Source organism: Cyanidioschyzon merolae, chromosome 20 (assembly GCF_000091205.1).
Source record: "Cyanidioschyzon merolae strain 10D DNA, chromosome 20, complete genome".
NCBI classification, from domain to species: domain Eukaryota; phylum Rhodophyta; class Bangiophyceae; order Cyanidiales; family Cyanidiaceae; genus Cyanidioschyzon; species Cyanidioschyzon merolae.
The window spans coordinates 455,525-480,046 of NC_010146.1; the positions used below are offsets into that span (position 1 = coordinate 455,525).

General features: G+C 56.5%; 8 protein-coding genes across 8 annotated transcripts, besides 1 other annotated feature; 2 read left to right on the forward strand and 6 right to left on the reverse strand.

The window, feature by feature from the left end:
* Positions 1 to 136: 136 nt before the first annotated feature.
* CYME_CMT177C (unknown kinase with aarF domain) lies at positions 137 to 2,737 on the reverse strand (the record flags this gene model as incomplete). The annotated part of the gene is made up of 1 exon (XM_005539150.1): positions 137 to 2,737. The coding sequence occupies one exon, from the start codon at positions 2,735 to 2,737 to the stop codon at positions 137 to 139; it is 2,601 nt and encodes an 866-aa protein (XP_005539207.1).
* A 3,403-nt stretch (positions 2,738 to 6,140) lies between these two features.
* CYME_CMT178C (hypothetical protein) lies at positions 6,141 to 7,067 on the reverse strand (the record flags this gene model as incomplete). The annotated part of the gene is made up of 1 exon (XM_005539151.1): positions 6,141 to 7,067. The coding sequence occupies one exon, from the start codon at positions 7,065 to 7,067 to the stop codon at positions 6,141 to 6,143; it is 927 nt and encodes a 308-aa protein (XP_005539208.1).
* Positions 7,068 to 8,220: 1,153 nt separating this feature from the next.
* Positions 8,221 to 10,426: a sequence feature (repetitive element).
* A 70-nt stretch (positions 10,427 to 10,496) lies between these two features.
* CYME_CMT180C (manganese transport protein) lies at positions 10,497 to 12,257 on the forward strand (the record flags this gene model as incomplete). Its single annotated transcript, XM_005539152.1, has 1 exon — positions 10,497 to 12,257. The coding sequence occupies one exon, from the start codon at positions 10,497 to 10,499 to the stop codon at positions 12,255 to 12,257; it is 1,761 nt and encodes a 586-aa protein (XP_005539209.1).
* A 364-nt stretch (positions 12,258 to 12,621) lies between these two features.
* Positions 12,622 to 13,398, reverse strand: CYME_CMT181C (similar to ADP-ribosylation factor; the record flags this gene model as incomplete). The annotated part of the gene is made up of 1 exon (XM_005539153.1): positions 12,622 to 13,398. One exon carries the CDS (start codon positions 13,396 to 13,398, stop codon positions 12,622 to 12,624), a length of 777 nt encoding a protein of 258 aa, XP_005539210.1.
* A 1,829-nt stretch (positions 13,399 to 15,227) lies between these two features.
* Positions 15,228 to 15,680, reverse strand: CYME_CMT182C (photosystem II protein M; the record flags this gene model as incomplete). The annotated part of the gene is made up of 1 exon (XM_005539154.1): positions 15,228 to 15,680. One exon carries the CDS (start codon positions 15,678 to 15,680, stop codon positions 15,228 to 15,230), a length of 453 nt encoding a protein of 150 aa, XP_005539211.1.
* Positions 15,681 to 16,584: 904 nt separating this feature from the next.
* CYME_CMT183C (hypothetical protein) lies at positions 16,585 to 16,908 on the forward strand (the record flags this gene model as incomplete). The annotated part of the gene is made up of 1 exon (XM_005539155.1): positions 16,585 to 16,908. One exon carries the CDS (start codon positions 16,585 to 16,587, stop codon positions 16,906 to 16,908), a length of 324 nt encoding a protein of 107 aa, XP_005539212.1.
* A 71-nt stretch (positions 16,909 to 16,979) lies between these two features.
* On the reverse strand, positions 16,980 to 18,305 carry CYME_CMT184C (GTP-binding protein; the record flags this gene model as incomplete). Its single annotated transcript, XM_005539156.1, has 1 exon — positions 16,980 to 18,305. One exon carries the CDS (start codon positions 18,303 to 18,305, stop codon positions 16,980 to 16,982), a length of 1,326 nt encoding a protein of 441 aa, XP_005539213.1.
* Positions 18,306 to 21,629: 3,324 nt separating this feature from the next.
* CYME_CMT185C (probable MAP kinase kinase kinase) lies at positions 21,630 to 24,428 on the reverse strand (the record flags this gene model as incomplete). The annotated part of the gene is made up of 1 exon (XM_005539157.1): positions 21,630 to 24,428. One exon carries the CDS (start codon positions 24,426 to 24,428, stop codon positions 21,630 to 21,632), a length of 2,799 nt encoding a protein of 932 aa, XP_005539214.1.
* Positions 24,429 to 24,522: the final 94 nt, after the last annotated feature.

Here is a 24,522-nt window from a genome sequence, read left to right on the forward strand (position 1 = left end):
TTTGGACTCGCTTCGGTCCACTGACGCAACCAAAGCACCATGTCGGTTGCGCAGCTGACCCGAAACATGATCGTAGACCGAGTTGAATAACTCGGTTGGTCACGGTCGGATCGGAGCGCGCAACAGCGGCTTCCGATTAAGACGGAGGACTTCCCGTAGACACCTCTTCCTCGCCTTTCCTGAGCTCGATCTCTCTCTCGAGAACTTTCTCAGCGCGTTGGAAAAGAAGCTGCCAGAAACGAACCGACTGGCGTTCGAGAAGCTTGCCCATGATCATTCGCGAGTCTTGAAACAGTTCTCGTACGACTAGTCGCAGCAGATTCGGATTCCTCCGTAGCGTATTCAAATCAAAGCGCTGCGATGTCGTCTCGAGCTCACGGGGTAGTGGCGGCAGCAGCTGCTCGAGCAGCAGCTCCTGGATCGCCCTGAGTCGCGCTGAATTGGGTTCCCCGCTGCTCGGAACGATGCCAAACGTTGCACGCGAGAGCGTCTGCAGAAACGCCAACTGTAAGTCATCCACGATATCAACGAATTCATTCAAGAGGCCTTCGCGCAGAAAGAATCCCTCATTTGAGAGCAGGTATTCTAGGGCGAGGTTCCAGGCAGCGTCGGCGGACATGGGCTCGAACGGATCCACCGCAAAACCAGCAACGCCCCTGAAGCGCAACATATCCGAGCTTGACGCAGCGCTGCTTGCATCGGGGAATACGGAACCGTTTTCGCCGCTTGATGCCCCATCTCCTCCAAGAGCCAGACTGCTCTGACGGATCATCGTGAAGAGTCGATTCCAGCGAATCCGGCGAGTGGTGGTATCGAGCAGCACCTGCTGGACTGCTTCCCGCAGCGCCGGCGTCGGAGCGAAGAGTAACCGCCGCGCAACATATGGGTACGCAGCATCAACAATCCTGAAACCAGGGTCGTACTTGAGCGCAAGCCCCTCGAGCGCCGTCAATGAACGCATCACCAGCGCCAGGCTCGCCGGTATCCGAATGGGATACGCGAACGCGACCCGGCCCAGGTTCGAAGTCAACGTTGCAAAGTTCAGGTCCGTGAGGGTCGCGCGACGTCCACCTCGTTCTGCATCCGCATTGCTCGCTCGCTTGGATGCCTCGAAGGCTTCCTCCAGCGCTCGGCTGACGGGCAGCGGGTCCACATCGGGTGGAAGGAAATCCAACGCCACCAAATCACGACTCAGCTCGGCGTACTCCTTGTTAATGAGATGCGTGATCGCCATGATCAAGTGATATCGTCGGTCAGCATCAAGTTCCGCCATACAACCAAAGTCCAGGTACACGAGTCTGCCTTCTGGTAGGGAACAGAGAAAATTTCCTGGGTGTGGATCTGCATGAAAAAACCCGTCATCCAATAGCTGTTGAAGTGAGCTCGCCACTCCGATTCGAATGAGACGCAGAGCATCCTGTTTTTCCCATTGTGACGGTTTGAGGCCGTTAATCCATTCCAGCGCCAACACATACGGCGTTGTGTAGCGCCAAAGGATGTGGGGCACGAGGATCTTGTCTCGAAGCGTCGCGTCGTTTGCTGCCAAGGACGGCGCTCGTGCGTACAACGATCGGAAGCGTTCCGCGTTCATAGCTTCGTGGACGTAATCCATCTCCTCGAAAAGTCGCTCCCCGAACTCATCCACGATTGCTGGCAAATCGGAGCGCAGTCGGAAAAACTTTCTCGCCTTATCTGCAAGCCAGCGTAGGATCAACAGATCCAGCGGCACGTCTAAATGAAGGCGTGGTCGCTGCACTTTGACAGCAACCTCCATCCCGGAATCTGAAAGCTGCGCCCGATAGACCTGCCCGAGCGACGCTGATGCAACCGGCTCAGGCATGCGACTCGCATCGAATGCACCGTTGCCAAATAACTGGTGCATGGCCTCAGCGCCAAGTTCGGCCCTGAGCAAGGCCCACGCCTCTTCTTTGGGAAACGGACCTACGTCGTCCTGCAATTTCTGGAGCTCAACCATAAAAGTCGGACCAACAATATCCGGCCGACTGCTGAGCGTCTGCCCCAGTTTGATTGCAGTGGCGCCAAAGTCGACGGCGAGCGCTCGTAGCTCGGCGGCAGAGCTTGCATCCATGCGGATGCCTTTCTCGTTCGCCAGCGCCTGGCGAAGCTCCGGGTCCCGTAGCCGCCAGCGATACCGTACAAACCAGAGCAACAGCGGGAACGCGACAGCCGCGGCCCGAGCGATGACCAAGTCGAATCGCCAACGATAGAAGCGAGCAAACGCCTGCAGATCGTAGTGAAGGAACTCGGCGCGACCTCGACGAGTGATCCAAGAGCGCAGGCGTCGCCAGTCCTGGCGTACCAGCGCCCATCCGCGAAGCCCCGCCTCGACCTCCTCGGTGTACCGATATCGGCGCTGGATTTGCTGAACATCCATGGGTATCGCATTCGAGGTTCCGGGTGCCGAATGCGCAGAAACGATGACGCTCTCCGTCTCCGACAGACTCGCTTTGGTGACGCGCCAAAACTGGTCAAGGTGAGCGTGCTTGCGGCGCTGTCGCCATAGGCCTCGCCGTCCCGTACAATCCCAACGGCCACAAAAGTAAACTTCTCGAGCGAAAGGCTGCGCACGCCAAAATACCGGTTGAGAGAGCATGAACGCCGTTAGAGGCACCTGGGGATGCACGGGCTGCGCTTGCAAAGTAGCGCGTGCTCCAGCTCTCACCCGGTTCACGGGTTCTGGGTTGCAACACCCCTTGTCACGACCTGAGAACTGCATACCATGCAATGCCCAGGTATCTTGCCTCGACTGTCAAACAAACGCGTGACTGCCCACGTGGTGATTCGTCAAAAGCCGCACGCAGTTATCCAGTCGGGACGTTCACAGCCAAGAACGTTTTCGTAACGGTGATGAAGCAGGCGCGAATCCGTGACGCCACCGCGCACAAGTCGTCGCAGCAGCTGTGCATCGATCGGTGAACGCTGCGCTGCGGCCGCTGCTGTCGAGTAGGCGCTGCTGGGGGGCTGCAGTGATGTCCGATGAACATGGAAAAATGAATTTTGCGTTCTGTCCCTGTCATGCGAATGTTATTTCCGAGGTATTCTAGGTGTACAGCATCGACATTGTCTGTGTACCAAGTGGAGCACACGGATTCGTGTGTAGGTCCAGGATTCGCGGTGGTCTTTTTCTCGGAATACGCCTTCGACGCTTTGCCGTCGGCGTTCGCGACGTCATCGGAATCGAGATGATTCGCGACGCTCTCCGAGAACACTTCAAGAAAGTAACCCGGATCATTATGCAGGGCATGCGTACGGGCCCCGGCGATTCTCCGTTGCGTACATGGAGCATGCCCAAACCGCGCATGCTCCAAGATACCGATCTCTGTTTCAGGACAGCTTGTGGGCGCAGCAGTGCTTGCCGCAGGACTGACGCGGAATAAATCGGGGTATCGTCCCGTGACGCCTTTTTCGCAAGCACATACCAAGCGTTCACTGAAAATCACTTGTGAACTGTTCGTAGACTCCGTTCGAAGCACACATCCTCGATTCCGTGTGGGCATCCACGACGCGCCATTTGACACCAGCGTGATGCCTCGTGCCTTGAACAGTACTCACCCTGACAACGGGCGAAATCGGGACTGGAAAGCCACCATCACCATCCTTTGACTGCCGAGCACGAAGCCGGCGAGAAAAGAAAAACCGGCGTGCTACGAGCTGGAGATAGTCGGGCGGAAACGGCATCGGTGTCGGAAGAGCGCGCAACGGCTTGTGTTGATGCGCATTGGCAGAGACTCGAACGCAAGCGCATACGCCTATGTTGCTACGCCTGTTCCATTTTATACTGACGTGAATGTAACGACAATCGGGAATGCTTTGTATCGAATGGATGATCTTCTCATGAAATAGGACAGATGAAGATTCAGTTCGCGTCTCGCGATGGACGTCCTGCGAGCGGAGACGCTCGAAGCCCAGGGCGCTCTGCTGAGTCACCGCGTTTGCCTGGCAGCAGCCTGTGCACTTGGCAGCGCGTCGCAATGCTAGCACGCAGCGTCCTCGAGCAGTCGTCTACAGCGACATGGCAGCGCCTTTTGCGTCTATATAGTCGCTGCGACGGCGAATGGCACGCAACAGCAAGCATCTTCGACAGCCTTGGGACTCGAAGTGTCACTGGATTCTTTAAGCTCGCATGCGCTAGCGGACCACGGGACTGGAGCTGACGCAACATCGCGCTCTCTGTGGATGAGACAAGGCCCAAGCTCCGATGACCGTCGGCGTTCGCGTGCCTCCCTGACTTGGGTGTGGTGCTTCTATCCAGTATCATAGACCATGTACACCGAGAATACAGGTGAGTCCATCGAGTCTCGCCTCCATTGGGGAATGCAGCACCAGGATCCAGGGAATGTAGAAGCCTCCATAGACAGCAGGGGTGCTTTCCCTGGTTAAAGACAGCGCTCGTCCATCCGGAAAACAGATGCGGTTGGACGCATCGAACCTTTACCAGGAAAGCAACCGCATGTAACCCAGCCAGAGCGACGGCAACACAAGCGGAGATCTCCAAGCATACCGCACTATGTTCCATCCTCCGTAGGGTGGCACGCGAAGAAGAAACCTCTCGTGCATGTGCGTTTCAAGGCTTTCTAATGGACGACGAGGCATCACCATTGGCATCATTGGATCAAGAAGAATCGTCCTCGCTTGATGGAAGGCTTTTGCAGGCGCCGCAGCCACGCGTTTTTCTGCGCACTTCCTGCCCGGCGCTCTTTCCGTATCTAGCCGCAGAACAAGAAGCGCGAACTGTGTGGAGACCGTTTCATGCAGTGTCTGCGGAACTGACGTCTTTTATACGCCTGCAGGACTTGTGCAGGCACGTTTTCTGGTATCATCTTCGACGAACGCCAGCGTCTGCACTAGAAGTCGTCTCTGGTTGTACCAGGGGCTGCTACCCCGTTTCGTGGTGTTTCCGCTCGGAATAGGTCTTTGTGCGGGATTCGAGCGCAGCACCGATTGCAGGCCTATCGCGCTACTGGTGTCATGTTTTGCGATTGTTTATCCCGAGAGCCCAGCCCATGTTTGCAAGCGGTCCAGAACATGGACTATGTTCGCTGCTATACCCCCGGTTCAAAGCTACATTCGTGACGGAATGCGGTCCCAGCGTGTCGACGAGGAGCTCCCCAGCACGACGCCCGAAGATCGCTGTGAATCGTGCCGTACAGGAGCTTCTGCGGATACACTCAGAATCGGATGCACCGCGATACCTGTTCGGGAGCTGCTTTCACATGGAAACGGATGTGCGGAGGAGGCGCAGAACGCTGTCCAGTGTCAACCTGATAGACATCGCTCCGCACTGAAATCGTCCGCAATAACTGACCGTCCCCCGAACGAGGTTACACCAGTTGAGGATGACGAGGAGGATTCGAACGAGGCTGACGCTGTGGTCATCGGAGCGACACTCAAGCATTGCGCCAACATGCGCAGAGACGAACAAAGTTGGGCTGTTTGCTTCTCCAAAAAACCTGCGAAAGCAGCAGAGGAGCGACCAGTCGCCGATAAGAACAGGTTCAAGTATGCTCCTTTCGCGGGGACGCTGATTCCTCCATTATAGGCCCTGGGAAACGAATTCCGATGACGATCGTTTGATGCTGCAGAGGCCACGACTCTGCAAGTCTCGCTTCAGGATACGCGTGCGCGCTTTCCAGAAACTTGCCACATTTGCATCGCTATTCCTCGTTGCTTCGGCTGGAATCGGGTTGCACATTCACGCGCACGCTGTCTATTCCAAGCGTGACCCACGAACGTGGGGTTTTCCCAATCCAGCACCAGAGGCTGCTAGTGCTACAATAGCCTCTGTCCTCGGAAATGCGCCAAGTTCTATGCTTCGATCGTACTTGTGCCATTGCCTTTTGGCTATAACGCTGCATGAAAAGACCTCCGTCGCTTGGTACGGCGTCAGCGCACCAAACGCGCTGCCGCCTCATCTCGGGCGTTTTCTTCAACGCCCTACAACTGCGATACTACACGGAGTCTCGCATGCCGTGCGGCACTGCTGACTGGCATGGTACTCCCTGTACGAATTTGCGCCACGTTCACTGTATCGTCCGTGCTCCATGGCTCGCTTTTAATCGCACCCGAAGCGAGTCACTTTGGATTAGCTCGTTGAGATAGGCAGATTCGCTTCGCAGAGATCATGCTAATGGTTCAATCCCGCCATTGCGTTGCCAAGTATCCACAATCTCAACGGTTAGTAAAACTAGCCGCGTTGACTGGTTCAGAATCGCAGACTCTAAAGGAGACCTCTGGCTGGTTGAAGTCCCGATCGAGGTACCGGGCGCCTGGGGCATCGACTTGAGCTGCAGCTGCTGCTCCAGACGTATTCGAGCGAGATCATAGCCGGCTCGTGCTGCATCTACAATGGACTGCACGAAGCGATCAAACTGGTCAGGAACTCGGAACTCCTCCGTGATCGCTCGATTCCGACTGGACTGTTCAGACGGGGCCTCCGGCGGCATGCGATCGCGAGGAAAGTTCACATAGCGAAGCACCTTGAAGACCAGCGTTAGCCATATCGTGCGCAGCTCTACTTCATCAGCTTCTAGTGGACGAGGGAGTTCGCCACTAGCGCTTCGGTTTCCAGAACGAAGTGACTCGGCACCGACGCGGCGGAGCTCGATTTCTAGCGCATCCAGCGAGTAACCAAGGCGGTAGGCCCGAACAGTGGAGGCAATAAACGACCGTAGTGCAGCAACATACGGCACGCCACTTTGCGGTAAGCATGCGTTGAGAAACGCCTCGTGGATGGCTCCCGCCACCCCGTTGACGTCATCGTTCTCAGCGGCGGAGGATAACACCAGCCGATAGACTACGCCGCGAGGTGACGCAGATTGGTGCAGTGCTTTCCGGTGGCCTCTCCAGTGTAGCTCGGCGCTACCGAAGCTTGGCACGAAAGCCCCTGGTGCCAACGGGCAACCCATACCTCCAGATAAAGGCATCAGCTGAGTGCGTAGCGTGCGTTGCGGCAAAGCGGCAACCCGTCGGCCTCCAGCGTGCAAGTGCGTTCCTGCCGCTGCAAATGAAGCCGTTCGTCGTAGCGTGCTCATTGCAAAGCAGAGCATTGGCGGTACACCCTTTCACGTTTCCGTTATCGCTCTTAGCAGGGACAGCAACTCCACGCAGAAGCTGCGAAGCAAGCAAGTACCCGCTGTAGCTCAAGGCGGACGCCAGCGCTCGACGCGTGCCTCGGGATCTTCGCACGCGCGCCTGCGCTGCCGTTGGGCAGCCGCAGGTCGCTTATGATCGATGGTTTTTTTCGATGACAAAACGTTTCCATGGACTGCGGAAAACAGATTGCGGGTAGGTAATGGCAATCGAAGAAGCGTCCATCATGGTGCTACGCCCTATCTAAAAGTTCTATTACTTATAATTCCCTTCGGATGAAATGGTCGTTTCGTGCGTTCTCTCTTTCGCCGAGTGCCTACCGCGAGCACCCGCCGTCGCGCGTATACCGCTGGTGCGCATGCCCCACCGAGACAGAACCGCCTTTCTATGCTACTGAGGGCGTCCGCTCGAAGGATGATTCACCTGACACAGAATCAGGGCTCATTATCATTCTGGGAGCCTGCAAGCTGCGAGGCAGATATGCCGCTTGGGGCAGAGCGAAGCGATACACTAGGAGTCTACCGCGATCAGGACGACGCCCAGACACAGCATCCCGCTCCTAGTCTCCGAATATACTGCGCGTTGACGAGTTGCTCAGGTCTCGCTAAAGCACCAGCTACTGCAGAGTCGCATGAAGCACGAGTCGGGGAGACTCGTCCGGCTCGCGGGACCACCTGCCAATAAGATAAACTTTCGATAATATGGAAACCATTTCCCCTTTTAACGGTTATCGTTGAGGGCTGCGCAATTTTCATCATGTTGCTCGTTAGTGGTTCGTCTATGTTCTTTTGTCTGCAGCGCAGTCCATACGCGCACACCCGTATCTTGTAGGCATCAGACAAGACGCGTATCAGGCGGTTGAAAGGAAACGCGATCCTGACCATGAGCTTGTAGCTCTATGGTAAAAGACGTATTAGGGTTGAAGACGTAGCAAAGTATAGTGTTTTATCCCAATTGTGCTCCAACACTCAAGATAGTGTATTCATGTGATTTTTCACGGTTTATAGCAGAAGCGTTCGAAGTACGTTCTTTTTCTAAAAATAAAAATAAAGTTGTGGAAATAGAAGTGGAAGATCCTGGAGAGCTGGTATCCCCGGTTGCCGGAAACAGACGAATAACATTGCGGAGCAAAGAGGAATCGGGGAAGACGAAGAAGCAAAAAGGGGAGGCCCGACGCCGAAAGCTGCAAGAAAGACGATAATGCGACGTGATGGTGGTGAAAGCCTGTCTTCTTAAACATATCAAGGATCCTTACAGGGAAAAGTTGCGAGACGCTATCAGAAACCGTATCGACTCGTACTCCAAGAGCATCGTCAAGGCGTCGTCAGGTCTGATGCATTTGGCGAGGGGGATGTATCGCGACGTGAAGCACATGGAAACAGTCGAGATTCCGGACGAGTTTTTCGATAAGACCTTTAGTCGTCAGCTGATGTTTGGCACAGGGGAAGCTCCGAGGGAAAATGAGCGAATGCATGCCCTCCACGAGAAACATCCCTTTTACAGGTTCGAGGGTAATCGAAACAAGGGGGACTGGGGTATTTACGACAATGGGGCGATGAAGTACCTCACGAATCTGAAAAACCATTTGACAGTGAACCTCGAACGTTTCATGATACGCGCCGTGTTTGCGCTCCACCCGGGCATCTCTCGCAATGGAAAATGGGCGATTATCAGTGGCATCATGAAAGATCGCAAGCATGAAGACGAGATCGAATTTGTCGGAGAAAAGGCGTCAAACGAGAGCACGAGTGAGGATTCCGTCATCCGCGCGGTTATACAAGAGCATCGTGCAGTCTCGGGGCTGACGAACCCAGCAGAAAATGTATTAGATTTGAAAAAAGATAAGGAAAGATACTATCGCCTCGTCCTGCGCTATTTCGTGTTTTTGGACCGTGAACTCGAATGCAAGGCAGAGATGAAGCTGAATGGGACAAAAAATGAAGATTCGGGGAGACGGAAGGCTGCGCTTCTGGGTAAGCGCTTCAACGTCGTTCCGTTATGCAACATCAAGTCACATTTTGACACCATCGACTCCAGAATCGCTCACGGCAGCATAAAGGAGATCAGTCCGGAGTTCGATGTAAGGAGGACAGAGTTCACTGGTGGAAACCGGGAGACGTACTGGAAGAACATCTTCAATTTCAAACGGCTCAAAGTCAGCAAACAAAAGGTATTCACTGGGATGATCGAAAACAATGGGGTAGCCATGTGTGTCCACTATCGGCGGTCGAAGGTGGATCGCCCAATCGTGCCTTTCGCTTCGCCCTCTGCGAAGCATGAAGAAAGCAAAGAGGCGGATCCTGTGATGCAGGAGGTGCAGGATAACGACTCTGTCGTTGGCGCGGACCCGGGGAACACGAACATCGTAACCATCGCAGTACCCAAGCACGGGGTATATGGTAACGACGGCAATTTACGTCAGAAAGACATGCGTCTTTTGAGAATCTCGAGAGCGAGATGCTACCGAGAATCCGGTATAATGAATGTGAGGAAGAAAATTTCTGCATGGGATGCAGGAATGAAGGATCACCTGGAAGCCACGAGCGCGGTGACGAGCCGAGAAGCAGACTTTAAAGCTTTTCGGAAATTCGTGGAAGTTCGTGTTGCGCATTGGGATGCCCTGTGGGAGGAGTATACCGAGCCCAGATGGGCTCGTTTGCGTATGAATCTATACTGTGGAAAGCAGCGGGCGTTCGCGAATTTTTTCAATGAGTTGAGCGCCTTGAAGGAGGATGAAAATCAGAGGCTAGTAGTAGCATACGGAGCAGGGCGATGGACGACCCAAAAAGGGTGTACACCAGCTCCAACGACGAGGGTGTACAAGGAGTGCGCACGGCGTTTCGTTACGAACCCGGTAGATGAGTTTCGAACATCGTATACACACCATGAACTGTGGTGTACACTTCAGAGGGTCTAGATGGAAAAGTGTCCGGGGAGCCCCGAGGATATAGCAAAGTACGGACCGCTGACAGACGAGCAAATGGAAAGGATAACGAAAGTGCGCAGGCTACTTGCATTAGTGAGTAAACTCCTAACGGCACGAAACAGGTGGAGTTTGTGAACCGAGACTTGAACGCCGCTATCAATGTAAGGAGATGTGCGGTACTGGAGAATAGACCTCCAGACTAAACAAGAGGGAACTTTGATGGACAATTCTGAAAGTTTTACTATATGAGAAAAAGTTGGAAGCAGTTGTGGGTGGCCGGTCGAACAAGTCTGGCAGGCGTCTGCACATCAGTTGGAGACGTTTCGTTTAGGGTGTGTCGTTCGCCACTACTGTACACTGCCGGCAGCATCGTTCGACTTTAGATAGGCGTTTGGTGTTGGCTGCGTCTTAGACCTATAACGAGGCAGACCGATACGAAGCTCGGTGAAAGGAGCCGTTTATGGGTCCCGCCGCTGCTCAGCCGCCACAGCTGGCGGCGCACGGACTCGACGAGAGCGGCTCGTTCCGGGACTCGGGCACCGGCGTCTTTGAAGACAGCTACACTGCACAAGGCGGTTTCGCAGAGCTTAAAGCTCAGCCGCTGTCGGAAGCGTCGATGCCTCGACGTAAACATCAGACTGAAAGAGGAAAACTTGGCCGAGTAGACGGATTGTTCGAGGAGGCGCCCCCCGGTGACTCGGTTGTTATAGATACCGTCACTGCAGAAAACGGTTCCAGCTCGGCACGTAGGAGGTTTGAGTGGCGGTTGGCACTCCGTAAGCTCGGTCCGGCTTTTCTAATCTCAATCGGGTACATGGATCCGGGAAACTGGGCTACGGATATCGAGGGCGGCTCACGTTTCGGCTATCGGCTGCTGTGGGTGCTGGTTGTCTCCAACGTCATGGCGTGGCTGCTACAAACGCTTGCTTCACGCCTGGGTATCGTGACAGGTCGCCATTTGGCACAGCTGTGTCGCGAGGCGTATCCGCGCATCATCGCGATGACGCTGTTCGCGCTCGCCGAAACAGCGATCATCGCTACGGACCTGGCGGAAGTCATTGGAACGGCCGTTGGCTTGAATTTGGTCTTGGGTATCCCGCTCCTGCTCGGTATCCTGGTGACAACGCTCGACACGCTCCTGCTTCTGATGGCACAGCGTGCTGGTGGGCTACGTCGGATCGAACAAATTGTCCTATCTTTGTTATTCGTCATCACGATATGCTTCGCATTGGAGCTGGTATTGAGCAAACCCAGTTTCATCCAAATGATTGGAGGGCTGGTACCGCGTATCGACGGGCAAAGCCTTCTGGTTGCTCTAGGTATGTTGGGCGCGACGGTGATGCCGCACAATTTCTACCTCCACTCCGCCATTGTGATTCGTGATGCGACTGTGAGGCGCCCTGCCGACTCGTGCGTGTCCACGTCGGCGACACGCACGGCAGACGGGACAGCGCATAACGGACACGACTTGGCAGGCTGCACTGATGATTCGGATCGCGGGCGCGAACTCGAGTGCGTCTATTCAGCGATCGACTGTGCGGTTGCGCTGAATGCGGCGTTCTTTATTAATGCGGCGATTCTTATCACAGCGGCATCCTCTTTTTGGGCGAATCACGTGCAAGTGGCGACCTTGCAGGAAGCACATGCCCTTTTAGAGCGCGTGCTACCCATTCGTCTCTGGGGTCGCGTGGAAGTTGCGCCGCTCGTCTTTGGGATCGCTTTGATCGCAGCAGGCCAGTCAAGTACCATCACCGGAACACTCGCCGGCCAGTATGTCATGGAGGGCTTTCTAGGACTTTCTCTGCAGATGTGGCAACAGCGATTACTGACGCGGCTATGCGCGGTCGTGCCGAGCGTGCTGGTTATCATCCTACTTGGGCCCGAGAGCACCTACAGGCTCTTAATTCTTTCCCAGGTAGTTCTATCGCTTCAGCTGCCATTCGCGATTGTGCCCATGATTCGATTCACTGGGAGCAAGGCACTCATGGGTGAGCGGTTTGCCTCGGGAATGTGGACTCGTATCTGTGCCTGGTGCGCTGCTGCGTTCATCATCGTACTGAACCTGTGGATGGCTGGCTCGATGCTCTTCGATGCCTTCCGGGTGCAGTCTGGTCGAACTGCTGGCGCAGTCGTTGGCGGTGTTCTCGCCGTTCCGCTCACCATCTATCTTCTCGGTGTACTGGTCTGGCTGTGTATGTACAGAGGGTTTAGAAATGAATGATCAGCGTAAAATTTGGCGGTCGTCTCACCGGCAGCGCTATGCGGTGCACGCCGCCGCGATTGATGCCGTCGAGGCTGCCGTCCGCGGCGACGAAGTACCAGCCTGGATCAGACGAACCTGCGACCTCGTCAGCGCTGCGTTCGCGATGGAACAGGATCCGATCCGTATGGATCAGCACACACTCTAAACGAAGACGAAACCTATACCGTGGGGCGTCTTTCCGAATTTGGCGTCCTTCTTCGCGGCAATGCCCACGGTCCACCGACGGCAGGGGCAGCGACAGTCCAACGCCAAACACGTAACGACGCTTTTGTGACCCGAAAAGCACAAAAACGAAGCTGAGCATCTGGCGCCGCAGTGTCCACTAGGCGGACGGCAATGTCGGGCGATTCGCGAGCAGCCACTCGACAACACAATGCACGCCATACCCGGTGAGCGCGTCAACGTGCTGGAGCGCGACAGGTCCCACGGCGCCCTTCTTTGTCACGCCTTCGATGAGTCGCGTGAGCGCTTCTTCCCAATGAGGAGCGGCATCCTCAAATTGGCCTCCATGGAGCCTGTTGATCACCAGGATAAGCGGCCGCTTTGGCGACGGCTGCGAATGCTTGGACCCAGCGTCGGCGATACCGTGACGACTGCATCCCGCTTCGGCGACGGACGCAGCGGCAGAGGGGGCAAGGTGCTCGCAGGTCTCCTGCAGTGCCGCGATGCACTCTTCTATCCGAGTTGCATCAGATCCGTCGATGACCCATACCACGGCATCAGCCTGTTGCAGATACCTACCCCAAAGAAAACGGAAAGAGGCGTCCCCGCCGAGGTCCAAGAGCACCCAAGTAACCTCCGGACCGTTGGCCGCACTCGTGACCGAGAAGCGGTCGAGTCCCACGGTCGGAATATAGCGCTCTCGTTGGCCATCAACTGAACCATTGGAGTCTGGGTGCACGGGTTCGGCAACCCAGCGCTGCGCAACGGCGGCGACGGGGTGCGCGTTCGAGCTCGGTACCTCACCCGCTAGCCTCTTGCGAATCGCGCGTACTAGCGTCGACTTTCCCGAACCCTTCAGTCCTAAGAAGACAACTCGATAGGGTGGATGCCTCTCTACCCAAAATGTGTTAGCAAGACTCGAAAGCAGTCCAAACATGCGGCGTTCGTTGCACGTCCCTTCGGCGCGAGTCTGGTGCTCCCTGGCCGCTCACGAACGTCCTCTGTGACCAGCAAACGGGGTCGCGCTGCCTCAACCAGAGCGTCTTGCCCGTAGAAGGCATGGACTTTGCTCAAACTCGTACAAGTGCCTAGCGGTGGTACTCAGCACGTGCGACCAGGCAAGCAGCGGCAGCAGCAGCAGAAGCGAAAACATCGATCATTCGGTCTGTCGAGTCGCGCACCCGCAAACGCCACCTACCTCCGCGGCACCCGAGCTCGGCAGAAGTTCTCTTGCTGCATCGACGGCACGGCGCTGTCGAAGCGTTCAAGGTAAGTATGCTGTTGGAGATGAAAGTCAGGTCTATGAGGTCAGTGTTTAGCACTGTGCCTCATTTCGTGCCCGGAGACCTGACGTCAGCATTCGTGATAGACTGAACTAGCGCACTGGACTACCCGCTTTGTCCCTGTCATGCGAATGTTATTTCCGAGGTATTCTAGGTGTACAGCATCGAAATTGTCTGTGTACCAAGTGGAGCACACGGATTCATGTGTAGGTCCAGGATTCGCGGTGGTCTTTTTCTCGGAATACGCCTTCGACGCTTTGCCGTCGGCGTTCGCGACGTCATCGGAATCGAGATGATTCGCGACGCTCTCCGAGAACACTTCAAGAAAGTAACCCGTATCATTATGCAGGGCATGCGTACGGGCCCCGGCGATTCTCCGTTGCGTACATGGAGCATGCCCAAACCGCGCATGCTCCAAGATACCGATCTCTGTTTCAGGACAGCTTGTGGGCGCAGCAGTGCTTGCCGCAGGACTGACGCGGAATAAATCGGGGTATCGTCCCGTGACGCCTTTTTCGCAAGCACATACCAAGCGTTCACTGAAAATCACTTGTGAACTGTTCGTAGACTCCGTTCGAAGCACACATCCTCGATTCCGTGTGGGCATCCACGACGCGCCATTTGACACCAGCGTGATGCCTCGTGCCTTGAACAGTACTCACCCTGACAACGGGCGAAATCGGGACTGGAAAGCCACCATCACCATCTTTTGACTGCCGAGCACGAAGCCGGCGAGAAAAGAAAAACCGGCGTGCTACGAGCTGGAGATAGTCGGGCGGAAACGGCATCGGTGTCGGAAGAGCGCGCAACGGCTTGTGTTGATGCGCATTGGCAGAGACTCGAACGCTAGCGCATACGCCTATGTTGCTACGCCTGTTCCATTTTATACTGACATTTGCTGAGCACGTTCCCCGCTGAATACCGGCGGGTCGGCGGCGTGCATGCACTGCTCTACGGAATGTTCGGCTGATGTTGTCAGCGCAGCAGACGTCTTAAACAAACATTCGACGCGGTCGTGGTCCGCTTGGCTCGAACGCTCGACTAAAGGAAGAGGCTCGAACAGGCGTCCAGCCACTCTGTCTGGCAGGTGCCATCTATTTACCAAGTACCAGCGGAGAATCTTGATTTTATGCCCACGTACTCTGCTGCAAGAACACCTATTGCCTCGTGTACTAGTCGTTCCGAGCGAATGCCCACGCGTACGGCGTATAGGCAACGCTTTCTCCCGCCCCGGCGCCAGCCAGCTGTACGAGAAAAGCACGTCACGCACCAAGCAGGTCACCACCTGTCTGCCGGGGATGCTCCCGACGGGCAAGAACCACTTGTGTCGATCGTAATGGTAAACCAGCAGTGCCAGCATAACAGACGTCAGGCCGCGAACCCTCCACGCACACACACACAGTCGCTGTTTGACTGATACTGTCCTGTCGAGAAAGCGTCCTCGTCTGCCCAGCTACGCAGCTCCGGAGCGCCGTCCAACGACTCACTCAAACTCGAGCTCCTCCTCCTCCTCGCTGCCGCTACCCGACACGGCTTCCATGGCGGCTTTGCGAGTTTCCGACTGGATGTACAAGATAATCAGGAACGCAACAGGGATCAGAGTGCCCAGGAACACCGCCAAGTACGCACCGAACTGCACGGTCATACCGCTCTCCTCTGCGGCGTATCCCATCGAAGGAAGTGCCCACATAGCCGCCGCGAGCGACACCGCTGACGCAACTGGCGAACCTGACTGCGCCTCCGGGGCACGTGTCGCACCAGCAACGCGCTGCTGCTGCTGCTGCTGCTTCAGCAAAACGGCGGCGCGCGTGCAGCCAACAGCTCGGTGAACGCGCATCGTCGAGCGGCTCGGTAGGGGTGCTCGCACCCTTTGCTTCAGCACAAGCCGCGACTTTGATGAATATCCAACCAAGTTTGTCACAAACAACGTGTTCATCGCTGCAACTTCTGTAGTGAGGCTTGACGAAGCGCGGCTTGCGATAGAGACAACCGCAGCACGCTCAGACAGCGATGGCGATCGCGGCACAGCGGGCCGAGCATCGCAGGCAGCGCAGCAGGCACCGGGGCCGCGAGATCACCACGGAGGAGGCGCGGAGGCGCGGAGGCACTGCCGCTGTACCTGCCGCTCGCGTCTCCGCGGCCCAGCAGCGGATCGCGAGGCGCGGCTGCCTGCTGCGCAGCCTGCGCTGCCAGGATGCTACACCACATCGCTGCGTCCACGCGTACCTGTCCGGGTGCGCGTATCATCATGCTTAGGACCAATGAATGGACCTCATTTTCTCCACAGATGCTCCAGCGTCCCATACAATCCAGATGCGTCTTCTCCCCCCGGAGGGGGGGGGACGGTTGCAGACCCCTGATGCATCCATGAACACACCCGATATCGAGCCTACTGCGGCTCGTGTCGATGAGGATGGCGCAGAGGTCGGCCTCAGAGGCGGCAGCTTACGTCCGGGAGTGGCCTCCAGAGCTCCTGGCCTGCAGCGGCATCCGCTCGGTGCGCTCCTCGCCAGCCTGTCGGCTATGTACCGATCGGCGGCGCGCCCGGGGCGCCTCGAGCGCGATCCGCCGCTGCTGCTGCCTGCTGCTGCCTGCTGCTGCCTGCTGCTGCCTGTTCCTGCAGCGGCGGCGGTGCGCGCCGCTGTGCTCGCGGCGGCATCTCGCCGAGCGTCGCCCCGAGCACAACCGATGCGCGCGTGCGCAGCAGTGCCACGAAGCGGACGACGCAGGCATCATACGAGAGGATCGACTTTGTGGCATTACTGTTTGTTGCTCAGAGCGTGCTTCTTGCGTATCTGTACGTTTCGAAAGCCTGCATTACACACCGACACTTTTGAAGCATGTTTGTGAACGGCTCACTTTCAGTAAAGGTCAAGAAGGGAGCAGCTTCAGCATCAGTGGCACGTGCCGCAGCGCACACGCGTCGAACAGCTGGTGTCGCTACAGCAAAGCGTACAGGTGCTACGCGTTCGCCTGTGCAAATGGTTCTTGCTCCACACGTCGCGCAGCCGCTGGAGACAGTGGTAGCTTTTGCGAACACACAAAGTACCAGCTTGCTCACAGCAGCAAATGAAAGCGACTTTGGCGGTTATTTCATTCCGGCGATATCGCTCATCATACTCGGTGCGATTATCCTGGCGCTCTCGCCACCACTGCGTGACTAGGGCGTCGGAACGTAGCCGAGCGGGCCTGGTCATCGCGTTTACCGGGTGATGCGTATGGGATAGTTTCAGTTTTACACGTTAAAGCGAAACAGTATAACGTCGCCCTCTTGCACCACATAATCCTTTCCTTCAGCACGGACGAGTCCCTGCTCCCGCGCACTCGTCAAGCTACCTGCCTTCACTAGATCCACGAAGGATACAGTTTCCGCGCGGATAAAGCCCCGTTCAAAGTCCGAGTGAATCACACCGGCCGCCTGGGGCGCCTTGGTGCCCCGCGGAATCGTCCATGCGCGCGTCTCCTGCGGTCCGCAGGTAAAGAACGTGCATAGCCCGAGCGTCTCGTATGCGGCACGAACCAAAGCCCGTAAGCCTATATTTTGGAGATCGTTGATGCCTAGCGATTCCAAGTACTGCTCTCGCTCGAGCGGTGGAAGCTCTACAAGCTCGCTCTCCAGTTGCGCCGACACCGCCACAACAGGGGCCTGTTCGAGTGCGGCGTATTCGAAGACCTCACGCACGAGCGCAAGCGGGCTTTCGTTATCCGGCCAGACATTTGCCTGCATTTTCGCCTTCGCCAGCGTTTCTGTGGCAGCAGCAAGCACGCTGTCGGCAACATTCGCAGCATAGATGACCGGTTTGGCGGTCAGCAGACCCAGGCGACGTAGGGCCTGTCGCTCATCCACGGTGCAGTCGGATAAAGAACGCCTGATCGGCATCCCAGCATCTAGCGCCTTCGTGACGCGCTCGAGTGCACTGCGTTCGGTGTCCTCGGCCAACTGACTCGAGGTCATCGTGCCCGCGCCTGCTGAACGGCGCGAGCTACCCGGCTTTCGCAGGCGCTCAAGCCTCTTCTCCACCATAGCCAAGTCGGCTAGCATAAGCTCTGTATCAATGGTTTCAATATCTTGCTTGGGATGGACATGACCAGCGACATGCACCACGCGTTCGTCCATAAAACATCGAACGACATGCACAATCGCATCACATTCACGGATATGCGAGAGGAATCTGTTGCCGAGGCCTTCGCCCCGCGATGCGCCCTTCACCAGACCTGCAATATCTACAAACTCCAAGTAAGTGGGGACGATGCGGCTGGAGCCGCCGATCTCCGATAGCACCTCGAGACGGGAGTCGGGCACCGTAACTACCCCAATATTCGGCTCGATCGTGCAGAAGGGAAAGTTGGCTGCCTCTGCTTTCGTCTGCTCGCACAGTGCATTGAAAAGCGTCGATTTGCCTACGTTCGGCAAGCCAACTATTCCGGTTTGGAGCTTGCAACGCAAGGAACGGCTGGACGCCAGTGACGCAGGTCTAGAGCGGTATCGTGCCTGGGTTTGTCTCACGGCTACTGGTCGTGCCCAGGCCGCTGTGGTGACTATCCCAGCGAAGCCGAGCATGGTGCTTTGCGGACGTCACCGTTCGCAAGGGTTTCAAAAGTCGGCGTCGCTGGCCAGCACCCAGGAACACCGCAGTCAAACGCGCCACCGGATGCTCCAGTTGATATTCAGAGAGCGCGCCCTGAGTACTCTGTGGTCGTAAGCGTCGATTCTGCAGCGCAGCACGCCACCCCAACGTGTACAACGTGTGTGAAGCGACTTCACGTTGCAGTACAACGGAGCGCCTGCAAGAGCACAGGTTCAAGTAGGCAACGCAGTGCAGCTGCCGACTTGCCGCAACGCAATGCAGCGCGACGTGCCGAGTCTGACGGCGTTACAGCCAGCGTGTTGCTGCTCAAGCGGTCCTCGATGCACTGCCTGCTGGAATACCTTTCCATGCAGGTCCTTCTTGTTTTTCGTTTGGTTTTCTCGCAGGTACTCACTGAAAGGAATTTATTGGGTTGCTTGGGGAAAAGTTGCGTAAAGACTTGATCCTGTAAATACTAGCTTGCGAAGACGCAGACTCATTTGCACAAGTCAGCAATTCTGCGGGCAGCACGTGGATGACGCACCCTGTTCGTCGACGTTATCCTGAACGCCGCGCACTCAAAACATAACCTGTGGAACTCTATGTACACGGCCATCTCCTCGTCCATACATGCTACTCGAGACGTTTTCTACCGAATAATACTAGAGAAACCACAGGTACTGAAGTGTCCACAACATTGAAACGAACGATGACGAAGGGACACCGATGGAGAACGGAAACAGGTGCGCTTCTGCTGGAGATCGTCGTGCGTTGAGCAACAAACGATCGATGTCGCACTGAAACGCGATCGCTCAGTCCAACACGAACGAGTTTTCGACTCAGTCTACGAGACCTCGTTGGGAGAAACGCCAGACCGATACATGCGGTACTCCAAACGGGCTAATCATCTGACCGAATCGGAGAGACAAGCGAGCGTCTCGAAAATGTCATTCCGAGCGGCGATTCAATCGACAGGTCACCTGTGAAGCGACAAGCGATCTTTTCTGTTCAGCAATGCGTCCATCATCGAGGCGGCCCGGTGGCTTCTCCGCCGCGCATTCCTCTGTCTCGCTCGTACACATCGTCGCTTTCCATCATTCACAGGCGGTGAACGAGTACGCAGCTCCGATTCGCGTTGAACCGGTCGTCGTGTTAACCTATTCTCTCAGGTTCACTTGACTCGAATGCATCGTGTCTACTGTAGCAACGCCATTTTGACGCTCGCGAATCATTGGATGAGTCACTCGCATCCGTGGCACCGTTCTTCGACAAGTGGTTCGATACCTTCACCAGTCTTGGACTGGTATATTGCCGGCCTGCTCGTGGGCCGGAAGGAGCGAAAAGATGCACTCCGGTCCATGGCCGTGCACGCAACGGAACAGGTGACGAAAAACTGCATGTGAGGAAGTTGAGATACATGCACGAAAAAGGCGAGTTTCGGTGCTACTGCCCAACCTGCGCATCTGAATCCCGAGTGAAAACGGATATTGGATAGATTCAGCACATCCATGCAAACCGGCTGCGCAAAGGAACAGATGAAGAAGGTGGCGGTAACTACGAGCAAGTATGATAAAGCCTTTGCACAATTTTGTGTGCAGCATTCGCTTAGCTCGTTCAAGGGTTCTCGTTTAAAGTGAGAATATGGAAATAAGTTGGCGTGGATGATGGAGACCGAGGGGATATCCATCCGCACGCACTCTGTTCGACCGAAGCCAATGTCGAGGAACGAGACCCCTCGTCCATCGTTCAAGCTTGAGGAAGAGAATGACGCTTTCGTGAGCGTGCTTCTCGGATTTCAGGAAATAATCGCCGCCACCCCACCTCTGTATGAAGACAACGGAGCCAGAAACCAGAATGGAAACCACATGAAGCTGCTCAAACATTGACGGGACTCGTTATGATCGGGGATCGGTCACGATGACCCCCAAGAGGCATGCCCGCAGTAGAGTGAGCGTGCCAAGACGCATGCCGACGCCCTCAGTACAGCACCGGGCAGCGGCAGATGCCTTGCGCCCTGCATTCAGAGAGAGCACACACACGAGCGCTCAAACGAAGCATGCGGACGACGTATGCTGGGCGATCATGAGACCGCTCGGGATTCGTCAACGATGTCGATTTTACGGATGCAGGAAGCAGGTATTCGCCAAATTTTCGAATGTGTCGGAGACGGCAATGACGAACAAGTTGGATCGTTTCGTGGCAGCCTATGGCGCTGGACGCAGTGTGACGCCCAGAGCAGCACTCCTGTATCTTCGACGAGCGCGTACACCGAGTGCTGGAATCGATGGTATACGATTCCTGTCGATGCGCTCCCTAACGACATACACGCATCACAGCGACGGATGCACACACGGAAACAGACGGATAAGAAGAGACGGAAATCGACATGGACACACGAAACGCTGGGCGGTAAACTCTGACCGAACATCAAATGGCGAAGCACTCGAAAACGAGGCGCTCGCGATGGTGTAACACGACCAGCAACCCGACGTGCAAGCATGTTCTGCGTACCCCGAGACCTGAGCGCCCCGCTCAACGCCTGCAAAAGTATCGTACGTACGGAGCGCTCAGCAGGTTTGTTTCAAGCGATACTTCGAAGGCATCGCACAGTGCATCGTGCGGGCATTGTGCTAGAACGCCGATGACTTGCGATGGAACGAGTCAGTGGCCAGAAGCGAGAGCATCGGATTCTTGCCTTGAGCAAAGCACGCGCATGGTACGGTTCAGGTATCCGTGAGAAAGGCCAAAACGCGCGGCATATACGTCTACATGGATCGGGAACGATTTTCCCGGTCAATAGTTGAACCATGATATTGTTCCGGTATACGACACCAGCGAGTCTATGAAGCTTAGAATCTATGGATGTACGACGGAGCAAGCATGCATATCCGAAGACGCGCCCAGGTTACCATCGAGAGCAACTCGGCCGAGTGCCAAGTCAACCGAATACGTCTGCTGCAACACGAACCTCCGAGAGACGCCCTTCACGTCAAGATTCGAAGCTGCTGCTGCTGCTACTGCTGCTGCTGCTGGTAAAGTATGTTCAGCGCGAATCACCAACGCCTCCGCTTGCCAACGCTCGCGTCGAGCAGGCAGTCATCCGGCCCTGGAGCAGCGGCTGCTATCGACAACGCCAGCAGTTCTGAAGCAGCTCCATAGTGAATTCAGCTTTACGGGTCCTGGGCTACATCCGTAATCAAGTCACCGAGGGGGCGAGTTTCAGGTGCAAACGATCACGAAACGCGTCGCTGCCGGCACCAGCGTCGCGCATGGAACGAAAGCGCTCCACGTAAACCTTGCCCCAGCTTGCAGCGCTATCAGACTCGAGCGGCGCTGTTGCTCGTCACTTCCAAGCGCACAAACGGATGCTTCAAGAGGTCCGCAGCACTCGGACGCTTGGATGGTTCCCATACCCAACACGCTTTGAGAAAGGAGGCGCACTCAGCGGATAGGTTCGGGGGTATTGGTGGCATGCGATCTTGGACCATTCGAAAAAGTGCTGCCATGGCATTGAGCGTGTGATACGGTCTGCGACCGGTGGCGAGCTCCAGCACCGTGCACCCGAGACTCCAGATATCCACGCTGTGATCATAGGGTCGTCCTTCAATCATTTCCGGTGCAATGTACCAGGGCGTTCCGACCATGGTGTGTCCGCTGCCGGCAGTCTGCAGATCAACACATGAACTCACGCCGAAGTCGGTAATTTTCACCATTCCGTTCTGGTTCACCATGATATTTCCCGGTTTCAGGTCGCGATGCGTGACCCCGTGGGAATGCAGGTATCGCAGACCGTGCAGCACCTGACGCGTGATTTCGCGTACCAGCGGCTCGTGGAACTCGTTGAACTGGGCCAAGTGTTCTGCGAGCGACCACCCGTCCACATATTCAATCACGAGGTTCAGATCGCCCTTCTCGCCGATAAATGACCCCTTGTACTCGACAATGTTCTCGTGCCGTAAACGTTGCCACAGACGCTGCTCCTTGAAGGCCCTCGGATCCACGGTGTAGAGCGTCTGGCCGCTATCCACCGCGTGGAACGATTTGATGGCCACGATTTCGTTGGTTCGAACGTTGCGTGCCATGTAGACGACACCGTAACCACCGCGACCGAGAACCTGGCCCAGCTCAAAGGTATCTACGGTGTAGAAATGATCTTTCTGGGCATTCGCTAGCGGTCGCATGGTCACCGTTCGACCGGTCGACTGGAATGCACCAACGGACGGCCGCAGTGGTCTACATTTGAGTGATAGCGGTGCTAGCGCAGAGACCTGTCCTTCCACAGCTACCGAGGCAAGGTTGTTGCTCTTTGAGCGTTGCCCCTCGGGTGCGCTCCGGACAAGCGCAGATCGCAGGTCGATGAGTGCTGCCTCAGAGCGTCCACTCTGAACGCTTCGTATCGAGCACTGACGCAGGTGCGTCAGGAGTGTTTGTCGAATATCGCTGCCCGCACGGGCAAGAACGATGAGTGCACGGCGAGTCTCGGAGCTGAGCTCCCCGGCGGGTTTCGCAAGCTCCAGTATCGACAGCAGGGGCAGGTCAACGCTCAGAGAGGCAGCAACGCGAGCGGTCGCAGCCTCGAGACACAGGTTCGCCAGCGCCCTGCAAGCGTCTGCCAGGGGGTTTGTGGACGCAGACTCGAAATAGTGCGTAGCCTGTCGCTGCTCGCACTGCTCGATGAAACGACAGAGCGTTTGCGTGACGAGGGGCCAGTTACGGGCAGCTGCACGACCGCGTGCGGTTGCACCCAAGTTGCCAAACGCTCGACACGCTTCGGCAATGGTGTCGCTAGCACGGAAGACGTGCGAATGGTCTGCAGAGGGGGCACGGTCGAACTCGTGCCAAAGCTGACCGCTCGCAAGTTCGGACGCGATGAGCCTGGCAAGTGCGGGAAACACCCCGATATCTATCAAGTAGTCGTGGACAGCACCGCTCTGAAGCGATAACTCGGCAATAATGCTGGCAACATGGAAGTTGAACTCGGCTCGCTCTGCTGGCTTGCGGAAGGCATCAATGTGTCGAAGAATCGCCTTGATGCACTTGGCCTTCACCAGTGCGAGTGCGCACGGTGGCTCCTGGGCGATGTTTCCGAAGGCTCCGGTCGCTTCAACCATCGCGCCCTGCATGATTTCATGTTCGACCAGGACCTGGGGGGCGGATAACACCTGCACGAGCGCGGGGATAACGCCCAAACGGACCATTCCTTCGGCAGTGCGCGGACTCCCAGCCGTGAGATTCCGGAGCGCGCGTGTCGCTGAGGCCAATGTGGAGAGTAGCACCCCGAGCGCAGCGCTCGCTCCGCACTCTACCAAAGACGTTGTGGTGCGGGTTGCAGTGGCAAGCTCTGGAATCACGGAACGCACAAATCCAATGAGTGCAGATGGTGCGTCGGCACGCACCAGCTTTTCTTCAAGCTCTTCCAGTACCGACAGCTCCGCCAGCGCAAAGGCTGCATGCGACTTGCCTAGATCAGAAGTCTTCGCGTCACGCAGCGCCGACACCAGGAACGGGATCGCCTCGCGCTCGACGAGCTTTCGACGTGCCTCATCGCTCCGAGCAGCGATTCGTGCCACTCGCAGCAGCTGGACCTCGGCTTGCGGAGCTGCCCAGTTCTCCACAGGCGTGTTCGAGCTGCAGCCGTTTCCAATACTGCTGGATGATGCTGAGTCCGTTCTCCGGTGCCCAGCGTCGGCGTCGGCTCGCGCACTGGCCTCCTCCGCCGCAGCCCGCACACTCGTCGGAACCTGACGCGGCACCAGCGAGCGACGGCGAGCAGAGCCCGACGCCCCTACCGCCCCCTTGACGCTGGCAACTGGTATAGACTGCTCGCTGGGACGTTGAGACGCCTGCTGCTGAAGGAGGCGCTGCCCGGCTTTGGCCGGTTGAGAAGTCTCACCGGGTTTTCGCCCACCAACGTCGGCGCGCGCCACCTGTCGTGCACGCACCGGAGCCGCATCCCCACTTTTCGATCCTTGCAACCCGTGAACGGGAACAGCTGCAGGCGCGCGTGCTGCTGCAGTTTCGATCGAGCGCCCCGAGCGCTTCCCCGCAGCTCCCTTGCTCTGCTCTTTATGCACTTCCTTCGGGTGCTTTTTCTTGCCGATAGTAAAGAATCCCATGAGGATCTCCGTTTTGCAGGTAGCTTGCAAAACAGCGACCAGCCTGTTGAACAAAGCGCTCGTGCTCCAAAGCCACCCAGGTCTCGTGCTGCAG